Source organism: Lolium rigidum, chromosome 3, assembly GCF_022539505.1.
Source record: "Lolium rigidum isolate FL_2022 chromosome 3, APGP_CSIRO_Lrig_0.1, whole genome shotgun sequence".
Classification (NCBI taxonomy): domain Eukaryota; kingdom Viridiplantae; phylum Streptophyta; class Magnoliopsida; order Poales; family Poaceae; genus Lolium; species Lolium rigidum.
Window position 1 is genome coordinate 22,842,674 of NC_061510.1, and position 11,763 is coordinate 22,854,436.

Below are 11,763 nucleotides of genomic sequence, written 5' to 3' on the forward strand. Positions count from 1 at the left end.
TTTTGAGCATGGTTATGCGCAACTTGATTAAGTGTTAAGGTTGTTCAACTAAGGATTTAGTCAAATGGGATTATATATCATGGAGATGAGAAAATAGAACCAAATTGGCACTGGTATGACTAGTCACTCGCCCGTGAATTACCACCAATATCATTAGGCAAAGAGACTTGGACAAAATACCACATTGATAGGCGACTCATTGGTAACTGGTAGTCGGTATGCTTTTTTAGAAGCCAATACCGACTCACTACCAAAAAAATGCTTACCAGTGATACAACCACTGGTAATGTTTACCAATGACAATCATTTGATACCTCGAGGGTATGATGCAGTGCTGGCGATAAAATCGAGTTTCATGCATCTTTGGTAGTTGCTCCATCTATCGAACGGGACACATCGATGGCATTCCAGTGGTGACAAAAAAATGTTCCGTCAACAGTGCCCGTATGTGGCTAGTCTACAAGATGCTGATTGGTTCCGCTTAACGGGTTCTATGAAGTCACTAGTTAAGTAGTGGCTAACAAATGCATGGCCGACCGTTACCGGTTGTTCGTTCAGCTAACGAGAGGAGCTCACTAGCGATGTATAGGTACGTACAGCTTCAACGGAGAACGTCGCTAATAAACTTCCAGACTATCATTAGAAACATAGCACTAACGTATGCATTTTGTTTCCAGTTGTCATTTGTAGTTTTACAGTGATGCTCTTATATATACAAAGTAGTGACATTCTATTTTTCAGTCAATCACTATTTACATTTTCAGTTGCATTTTTATGCCGTTTTAATAAAATGCAGGCTGGCATTCGTATAAATGAACACGTAAAAAATCATAATATAGCCATTGCATCCATAAAAAGATTCATATGTTTAGAACTCATCAAGTACATGGATACAAATGTGTCACTCGCAAGAAAAATAGAACCAAGAATCCTGTCTTCAAGTTCTTGATATCCTCATGACCCACATCTTCTGGTAGTTTCACCGATGCGAGCAAATCAGAAGAAGATTTTGGCGAGATAATTAACTAGCTACCTTGAAAGATGTTGGCAATGAGAAGATAAGTAGTTCAATGAATAAGGTAAGATGTATAACAAGGACACTTGTCTTCTAAAGAAAGTATTTAGAGTATAGCTAAAAAAAGAACATGATTCATCTCAATAAAGAAAAAACTTGCGTCCCAGAAAACAATATTGTTCACAATAGAATTTCAAGAAATGATAAGAAAAACTAGCTACGAAATAGATCCTTGGTGCTAAAACCTCGGGCAAATGTATGACATAACGTCATATGGTGCACATATGGATTGAAAATACAAAAAACTACACATATCCTTGAAATAACAAATCAGAAAATTGTATTATATCAAATAATTTTCTTATCATTTCTTGACTCATGCATTCAACTCATTCTTCTGGACTCATGCATATGTACCGGAAAATTAAGTTATTATCCCTAATGCTAGTAACGACGTGGCCCAACAGTGGTATTCAAACTTTGACTTATGTTATTTTGGCCTAGTTCGAGTGGATCAGATGCGTGGGAGACGGTTGATTTGATTAACTCTCCGGCTACCTAGTCGATTCCGCCATTAATCGGTTTTGCCTTTGATTTGGTAATAACTCTCTGGTTGATTGTTTGTGGTCATATGCTATCTGAGAAAATTATGACACTGTCTGACCTCTACAATAATTCAATATCACGGTCAATTTGAGAAGTTAAGGAGGCCAGAACCAAATTATTAAAAAGAACAAACAAACAAACCAAGATCTAAGGCACATACTACAACAACGACATGACATATGGGATGCTAGAACGTTCACTAGAAGCAACACCTTCAACAAGGTAAAGACACAAAAGTATCACCGCCGATGAATCTAATCGAACACTAGATCATGAGTTTTCTTCCTCGAGAGCATGACTGAGCAAATTCTATGCAATGCATTTAGCAAGATAATGATGTCAAAACCACCGTTGCTACGTGTGACAGACGAAGGTCAGAACAAGAGTTTTCACCCTGGAGGTCCAATCCCGGTACTGAAGTAGAACCACCAAAACTCAATCACGATGTGTTGACCACCACATCCATTTGCCGTGTCCCAAATCTCCTATCGAAAAAAGTGCATAAGGCTCATGCACTACAACAATGGAACATGCCATGTCAGAACTTGTTCGGTATGAATGTTGTGCCTTCCAACCAATGTTGTCACGCACAGTTCTGCTGTGATCAACCTCATGCGGAAGAAAGTGGTGCCTGTATGAGCTTGTTGACGGGACGACGAGAGTGACATGCATCGCTGAAACCCGCATTAAGATCCTCTCCGGATGACCCATCCCGTCCTTGCCATCGGCATATGAGAATTTGGAAAAGGGGGTTCTCTTGAAGAACACCTTTCGTTGTCTAGCTGCAACCACGATTGTACGCTAACCACAATCTGCGACTGGAACAACATGAAGCCACAATATCCCGCCTCAGATCCGAGCACAGCCGTACCACGAGATGACGAGAGTCACCGCCGCCGCCATGGCTTGCGTATCCGCCTTCCATCCTGTTGTAGTATTCGCAACTGTCGACCACTTTGGTGTTGGCGGGTTCTCGTCCCCTCCCATCGCGGAGAACGAGCCTCCCCCCTAGGAGCAGCGTCTTGGCTACCTTTCAGTTAGCCTTGGATGGACCTTCCGACGTGTTTCGACCCATTCATTTATCCATGATCAAGTTACTACTCGCCTCACACACATCTTTGCACATTGAGGAAGATTCTCATTTTATTTTTGATTAACCGACAGAAGGATAACACGGTGCTTCTGGAGCACCAAAGCGCACACGTACGGCAGTACTAGCAGTATATACACTGCACGCCATAGACACAATGTAAGTTATGAGGCTACATATACATGCATGTATTTATTTAACTTCACCGGTACCTCCGGCCACCGCAGCTGCCCTCCCTCTGGCAGTTGATGTAGGCTGCGGCAGCCGGTGCGTCGAGACTGTAGAACGCTGCAAAGTCCCTCGTGTTGAAGTTGGCGCGCCACCCTGGTGCATAGATTATCTGCTGCACTGTCTGGCGGAACACCACGAAGGCGAAGCGGTGGATCCCTGCCGTCGGCCGCGGGCTCTCGTACCCCACCACCTCATTACCTGATCATATATACCCGGCAATCGATGCAAGAAGATAGTTAGCATGCTCGGGCATTGCTATATATTACATGAGAGCTAGCCATGTGCTTGAGCTTGTATATACTTGCATATCTAGTTCATAAGGGACTGGATGTATTTCTCTAAATTTGCTTACCACGGCTCACGTCACCTCCTTCTGGTATGTCTGTGACCAACCTACAGAAGAACCCCGAAGCAATTATTATCAGGCTAACATAAGTGAACAGTTTTGCTTGAAAGAAAAGTTGAGGACTACTACGATGTATATGTAATTGATTTGTGAGGAGTAACCCTCTTGCCCATAACCCAACAACTTAACCCTAACCCTCTCGCCCCCGCGTGGCGGCGCTCCTCCTCATCTCCCCTGTGCGCCCTCCTCCTCTGCTGCCACCGCCCGAGGTGCTGCCAGGCAAAGCCTTGGTGGCTTGGCGGCATCGGACTCTCCTCGGCCACGGACCGGTGGGCACGGCGGCGGTGATCGGCCTGGCCTCCCCTGATGCGGCGGTGCAGGGAGGCGGCGGCCATGACGCTGATCTGCTGGCGACGACTGTCGCTACGTTGGCGGTGAGGCGCTACTGGGCCTCTCTTGCATCACGAGGAATCCTAGGGCATTAGCTCTGTGCATGGCGGTGGTGCCCATCTGTTCCGTCGGAGGTGGTTGGCCAGATTGGGGATGGTTGTGGCGATCTCCTGATCTCACATCTAGTCCTAGCAGCGAGTTGGGGATGCACGGCTATCGGTGAAAACCGTGCTCCGACCCTGGACGTGGCGGGCGATGGCGACGCCACGCGTCGTAACCTTCTTGAAGGCATCACCGTTGCGCATCGTGTATACTCACTCGTGCTGCTCCTGGGGAAACCCTAGATCCGGGTCTTCCGGATCGGACGATGGCGGTTCTCTATGCGTCGTTCTACCTCTTGGGGCATCATTTTTGGAGCAGCTGCTGGATGGCGGTGGGATGCGGTGGTGTAGTGTTCATCTACCGCGTCTACAATGGTGTCTCGGCAGCGTGGCACAACAGAGTATCGGTGTTGGATGCGATATGATGAATGCGCGCAGGATGGTGGTGTTGTCAAGCGTCATGTTGCCGTCGATGGAAGGTCTGGCAAGGTCAATGCAATGATCCCTCTTGGAGAAGGTTTCGAAGAAGACGGCGGTAGCGATCTCTACGGCGTGTGCAATGGCGTGCGCTGGGGACATGCTTGACTGGTTGTGCTTCTCACCCTCCAATGGGTGGCTTGGGAAGGCATTCGGTTTTAGATGATGTGTGTTGGTGTATTGTCAGGGTAATGACTCTGTTCATGGTCATCCCCTTCATGGCTCTTGTAGATATAGCGAGTTGTGTCTAAAGGTGGCTTCGAGTTGATCTTTGTATCTTCCTTGTAAAGCTTTGTGAATAATCTAATAAAAAAGTTATGTGCATCTTTTCGATGCAGAGGCTAGGGCTATGCACCTATTTTGAAATAATATGTAATAAAAGGTGAAAACGAAAAGCTGTGTGCATCAAGTTGATGCAGAGGCTAGAACTTCATTCCCTATTTCAAATAAAAAGGTGGAAACGAAGAGATAGAAGTGAGCCGTGGTCACATACCAGTGGAGGTACTCCTTCTCCGATGGGTCGCTTGGGCTAGGTGCATCAGGGTCTACCATCACCTGGTAACAAAAACATGCGTGTAAGACGCAACACAAATTATATTTGTACATGTCCGCATCCATGCCTCTTAAATCAATTAAAAACAGTGCTGCCTCCATCCATGTTATTTGTACATAGTTGACTAATATGGATCAAAAAGTACTATGCTAACCTGCATGCATGCGATTATCAAATGTTTGTGCATAAAATTGGTCACTCACGAGTGTGTAGAATGATCTGGATAGTCCTGTGATCTGGACCATCGGCTGGCTCGCCACATGCGACGGCCTCAGCTCGGACCCGACGGTGATCTCGCGGTTGCCGTAAAGCACCCTCAGCCGCGCTGATGCGTCGAAGTAGTCGACGATGTCACCGACAATGTTCCCGACTATAAGCGGATCCCTTTGCATACTTACTGACCGCTGGCCGTGCCAGACAGACTTATTCCTCCGTGCTGTAGGGATTGATTGCCTTAGTTTAGTTTGGAATGACATGAAAAGGCCTCCAAGCTATTTATAGGACTCCAGTGAAGTATAAATCTGGAGTGTTGTGTGCGCATCGCCTACGCATATACACATGTGTGGAGTATTGGCCTCCGACAATCCTCATCTCGGTCATGATCCAATGGTAAAGGGAAAGATTCTTATTTTTACGGGAAATATTGAAAGATCCTTTATTTTCTGAAGGAAAAAGTGAAAGATCCTAGGTTGATAACACACAATTCAAGGGTCAAAATCGCACCGTGACAACTTGGAACACCTCTCCGCTGCCAGATTTTAGATCGGATGGCTAACGTGTTGCCGCCAGAGCATATTATCGTCTCTGTTGCATTGCATCTCCTGGCACCGGCCCTTTTCTTGTCCCTTTCGAAAGCTGCAGAAACGATAAGGAGAATCCTTGCCCCTTTTTCTGAGCCACGATATACCGCAGCAACAGCAATTGCCGGCAGGCGGCAGGTATCGTTTTTTTTACGTCGTCGGTATTACCTTCTTTTATTTATCTTGACTTCCAGTGACAGCGACAGATCAGATGTGACATATGCTCACTAGCTTGTATATGGGAATTTCATGTTTCCTTTTCTGATCAAACACATCAGACCAGATGGTCCATGTGTGGCAGATAAGTGATTTTGGGGTCCAATAAAAACCAAATGTGTGGTGTGAAAAGAGAAGTTAAGTGTACCTTGAGCAATGTATATTAATGTTACATTCAACCTCTGAAACAACTCAAGATTATGGAATGCACTCAACCAATTTATTACAGAAGAAAGCCAAAAGGAACGAAACACAACTCCATGACATCAACCTCTGCCCTAGGCAACATAACCGTCACCAGATTCGGTCAACAAAAATCAGGTCATGGGTTTTCATATATAGATTCTGGAGGGCCCCACCATGTATATGTATATTCCATGGAAATACAAGTGTATAATGGCCAGTATGTGAGCTAAAGTGGCTGTAATGGCATCAATCAAAGGTACATCGAATTGCAGTGACATTTCTTCAAAGTTGCAAGTTGTAGTGGCGTTTCTCAAATAGGCGGAAATTGGAGTGGCATCTATCCAATTAACCCAATTTATTTTGTCTGATATATATAGATTGAACAATCGCGCATGTGACCTCCCTTTTCTTCAGATGAAACACCGTTTGCCATTTACGTACTACTTAGTTAGGTTCACCGGTACCTCCGGCCACCGCAGCTGCCCTCCCTTTGGCAGTTAAAGTAGGCTGCTACAACCGGTGCGTTCAGGTTGTAGAATGCTGCGAAGTCCCTTGTGTTGAAGTTAGCACGCCAACCCGGTGCATAGATTGTCTGCCGCACTGTCTGGCGGAACACCACGAAGGCAAAGCGGTGGATCCCGGCCGATGGTCGCGGGCTCTCATAGGTCACCACCTCGTTTCCTGATCGCAGGCGATGCGAGAAGATAGTTAGGTTAGAGATTGCTATATTATGTCTATGACGGGAGGGGATTTGGTGCACATGGGCAGCAGTGCTCCATGCATTTTCAGATTTTTAAAAATTTCGAAACCTCACATTTCTGTGTCTCCAAAAATTATGGCGTTAAATATATAGATAGATATGTAAATGAGGAGACTACACAAAGAAGTCCTGGTAAAAAATACTTTGTATTTCAAGAAATACAAAAAAACAAATTTCTGACAAAAATGTATACTATTTTAATACGGTTGTACTACCATTTAGTGTCAGAAATTTGTCTTTTTTATATTTCCCAAAATACAGCATATTTTTATTGGGATTTGTTTGTATACATTCACTCTGTATATGTCTATCTATATATTTAATATCATAATTTTCAGAGACATAGAAGTATGAGGTTTTAAAAATTTCAAAAATCTGAAATTGCATGGAGCACTGGTGCCCATGTGTCAAAAACACTTTCGGGTCTATGACATGTTTATAGTACGTATATATATATTGCTTACCAAGGGTGACGTCACCTCGTTCTGGTATATCTGTGACCAACCTATGAAAGAACTCCGAAGCAATTAATTGACAATTAATATAAGTGATAAATTTGTCTTGAATGATAGGTTAAGAACCACGGTATTACGTACCAGTGGAGGTATTCCCTCTCAGAAGGGTCGCTTGGGCTAGGTGCATCAGGGTCGACCATCACCTAGTAACAAAATCATGTGTGTTACACACAAGTTATGTTGGTAATATATGCATGTAGGATTTTTCGAAATTTCTAGCTTTTAATATTGAGTGAATTCCACTTTTTATCCTATATTTATGTATTTGTGACACTAATTACCTTCCTGAGTGAAAATTCGTGTAGATTACCAATTTAATAAACTCTAGACCCTTGTTTTATGATGTGCGTCCATGGCCAAGGTGTTAGCTCATGATCGCGATCCAAAAAGATCAAAACAATAGTGAGGAATGGGGCATATGGATCAAAAAAATTTGGACATAATCGACCATTAGAACCTCCAATATTTACATTTTTTGTTGCTTCAGATCGATGTATCATGCCTATCCTATGCAACCATCACGAGAAAATTGCAAAATTGGGTCTCAACCGTGTTTAAAGTCTCCTAAATAGGATATTTTTGTAGAAGTTCCACTAAATATGGTAATATGTGTCACAAATGCACAACTACATGGTAAAAAGTGAAATTCACTCTTAATATTTTATATGTTCATTATATGATTTTACTTGTAGAATCAAAACCGGAGTGTGAAAGTATTTATGAAAATAAAACAAGTGATGTAGAATGGTACTTAAGGAAGCCGGTATGGTATACTGGAATAGAACGATCCTATCCATTGGCATACAAATCTTACAACCCTCGAGCCCAAGTCTCGGGTTGCGCTTAGGCAAGTCCATCCCTCAGAAAAGTGTATCATGATCAGTGAGTCGGCATGGGTCGACATCGGTTAAATTCCGGTGTCAATACCCAACGGTGTTGCCAATGAAAAAAAGGCTTGAACGAGCATGTGCAAAAATGACATTTGGAGGCTAACTTGTTGGTACGTTGAAGCAAACAGAAGCCTTCTTTACAAGACGGGTGATGGTGAGTCACTTAAAGATAGATTCTTCGGTTCACTGGTTGTGGTGACTGTGACTTCAACGAAGTTTTGCGCATTCAAGTTGGATATGAGGAAGGCTTATAACTGTTTGGAGTGCGATTATCTTCGAGCTATCGTGCTCAAGTTAGGCTTCCATCATATAAGGTTGGATATGGTGACGCGCCTGATGTCCATCCTCTCTTTCTCAACTCTATTAAATTGGGATTGCATGAAAAGTTTCAACCCATGGGAGGGGGGGGGGGGCACCTAGCCATCTATAGGCATGGTGATCAAATCTCTTCCTATCGGCTGCAGATGACCTTCTAGGGGTGCTTAGGACCAGAGGTACGTGCAAACTGGAGAGGAGGAAATAAAAAAATTCGTACATTCATTATTGCAATAAACATATATATTGTATACCAGCTGGACTATACCTAGGAACAGTATATAGTGGAATGTGAGGTGAGAAATGTATAGGAACTCTCGGGTGCTATGCACACCATACTTGAAAAATAAAAAAAAAATTCAAAAAAGGTAAAAAAAAATCGAACTCTTTTTTAAATCGAAGATGGTCAGGTATTGTACTTGTATAAAAATATTTCCCTAGGGAATTACTTTTATTGTGTCCTGGGTAAAAAAATAACCTCGAAATGCCCCATGAACAGGTACTATTTACTTTATATTCATCATAATTTTATTTTTTTTGCTCCGAAAACCATGGGAATCATTTCTTTTCCAAATATTTTTTATGAGTACAAACTTGATCATACTTTGTTTCCAGGAAGATTCATTTTTTTTGGATTTTTAAATTACTGTATTTTTTGGGGGTGTATGAGGGTGTGTAGCACCCGACAACCAAAAGTCTGCGGAACAAACATGCATGCTTTAATGAACAAGAAATCAAACCAAACTGCATAGAAGTAGAGTAGGTCATCTAGTGCTCTGTTTATGTGTGAGCCGATTCCTCCTTAGAAGGGAGAACGTTCGTTGACCGCTAATGCCGCATCCACGGGAGGGTGGAAGTAGGTTCCATCATCTCTTGTTTTTTCATCAAAAAGAATATGAAGTGGAAATGCATAGGAGCTCTCGGGTGCTACACACCCCCATACTTGAAAAAAATAAAATATCAAAGAAAGGTTAAAAAAAACTTGAACTTTTTTGAAATAAAAAATAATCAGGTATTGTACTTGTATAAAAATATTTCCCTAGGGAATTACTTTTATTGTGTCGCGGGTAAAAAAATAACCTCGAAATTCCCCATGAACAGGTACTATTTACTTTATATTCATCATAATTTTATTTTTTTTGCTCTGAAAACCATGGGAATCATTTCTTTTCCAAATATTTTTTTACGAGTACAAACTTGATCATACTTTGTTTCCAGGAAGATTCACTTTATATTCGTCATAATTTTGTTTTTTTCCTATGGATTCATCATAATTTAGAGGTGAGGTTGTCCATAAAATTCGTCCTATGGATTGTTAAAGCCCGCGAGTTTGAGTTTGAGTTCAAACTCAACGCATGACTCGCACATGTGTGTTTGGAACCTAATTGGTTAACAATATCTGGGGTCATTAGATGACTGCTAATGATTGTGGTTAGTTTAACAAGTCGTCCCATCTAAAAACATTTTGAAATATCTAAAATTTGAAGTCTATATAAAGCCCCTTACCCCCGTAAACTCAACATATGTTATAAGCGGCATCATCGAGGAAATGAGGGTAGAGCGTTCATTTTCAAAACCTAGTTTTCCTTTTGGGTTGTAGGCATATACATCGACATACGGCAGATCTCTTAAACCAATGACATAAGTACTACTAACATGAATGCACTAGGTGTGTGTAGGTAAAAATGGTCACTCACGAGTGTGTAGAGTGATCCGGCTAGTCCTGTGATCTGGACCGTCGGCTGGTTCGTCAGATGCGACGGCCTCAGCTCGGAACCGATGGTGATCTCGCGGTTGTGGTATAGCACCCTCATCCGTGCTGATGCGTCGAAGTAGTCGACGATGTCGCCGACGATGCTCCCAACAATAAGCGGATCCCTCTGCATGCTAAACGCCGGCCGCCTGCGGACTTATTTCATGTTCTAGCTAGTTGGAAGCTCCGCTGTGGCAATGATACTACAGGGATGATCTTAGTTTGGCACGACACAGAAGCTATATATTTATAGCCGAGCTAATTACATCTATAGTCCTACAACTTGTCCATCATGTGAAGGTTTAGTCCTACATCTTGCAAAGTGTGAAGATATGGTCCTACAACTTGAAATCAATGTGAAGATTTGGTCCTCAATCAATCAAAAGGTGACATGTGGCATAGCAGTTTTTACAGAAGCACCCCTAATACTTTTACCTGGCACATTAGACCCTTGACGTCTTCTCACATGCGGATCCCACCTGTCAGTGCGGATGGAACAAATAAAAATAAACATGCGCGTACAGGGATCAGGGATTCGACCTCACAATCTGAGGTTGACAGTAACCCACGGTAACCACCAGTGCACGAACAACCTTGTGTTATAAATGAGGACGTTAAGTTATTCATCTGATATGGACAGGTAGAAAAATTAGACAAAACAAATAAAATTTTATTTGCTGGGACAAGGTTCGTACTGACAAGTTACAGTTGACTGTCTCCTAACCATACATTTCTTGATGTTCTACTTAAGGACGTTATAACTTTATACATTTGTTCAGTTCTTTTTTTTCTTTTGCTTTTTCTCGTCAAGACGACACTTAGCATATTTGATTTGTCCCGTGAATATCAATAAGAGGGTAACGTATGTATATTTTACTTAACATTCGTTCTAGGTGCTTAGATATTTTGCTGAATGTTGTTACTATAGTAAAATATGTTGTTGCAAATATATATATTTCTTATTTAAATGATGTACTTGGTTGGAATGAAAATATGTTTTATTCCCGCATCAATAGTACTGAAAATTTTAGCTTGGCGCACAAAGTTTAACGGCCATCGTTTTGAAAAAATATAATCAATATGTCGGGAGTAGTGTTTTGGAACATGGAAGCATATGCTCCCTCTATTTTGAAATACATCTTACACATATTTTGAATTTCAAAAAAATTGAAATAATAAATTCGCACATACATCTTCAGGTGCTACACGCTCATAAAGTTATTTCATAAAACATTGACTCGTCATGTGACGTGTGTAAAAATGGAATACACAACTAAAAACAACGAGAATACATTTAGACAATATATCAAAGATGGTGATGATTTCTTGGTTAATTTAGAAATAAGTTATACCAGTTAGTTATCAATGTTTCTAGTAAAGTTCACAAGTGACATATTCTCATGTATTTTGCGTACAAATGTTTTTTTTCTTTCAAAAATGGTCCTTAGTGTTGACTTAAAAATAGTTATTTCTTAGTCATCCCAGGAATAAGAGAAATTGTAAGAAAATACTCCGAGGC

At 41.9% G+C, this 11,763-nt stretch overlaps 2 protein-coding genes across 2 annotated transcripts; both read right to left on the minus strand.

The window, feature by feature from the left end:
- Positions 1-2,888: 2,888 nt before the first annotated feature.
- Positions 2,889-5,261, minus strand: LOC124695098 (protein TWIN SISTER of FT-like). The gene is made up of 4 exons (XM_047227984.1): positions 5,013-5,261; positions 4,750-4,811; positions 3,295-3,335; positions 2,889-3,140 (listed from the first exon to the last, which is right to left on the minus strand). The coding sequence occupies exons 1-4, from the start codon at positions 5,199-5,201 to the stop codon at positions 2,914-2,916; spliced, it is 519 nt and encodes a 172-aa protein (XP_047083940.1). The 5' UTR covers positions 5,202-5,261; the 3' UTR covers positions 2,889-2,913.
- An 866-nt stretch (positions 5,262-6,127) lies between these two features.
- On the minus strand, positions 6,128-10,417 carry LOC124695099 (protein TWIN SISTER of FT-like). Its single transcript, XM_047227985.1, has 4 exons — positions 10,189-10,417; positions 7,368-7,429; positions 7,236-7,276; positions 6,128-6,692 (listed from the first exon to the last, which is right to left on the minus strand). The coding sequence occupies exons 1-4, from the start codon at positions 10,375-10,377 to the stop codon at positions 6,466-6,468; spliced, it is 519 nt and encodes a 172-aa protein (XP_047083941.1). The 5' UTR covers positions 10,378-10,417; the 3' UTR covers positions 6,128-6,465.
- Between the last annotated feature and the right edge of the window lie 1,346 nt (positions 10,418-11,763).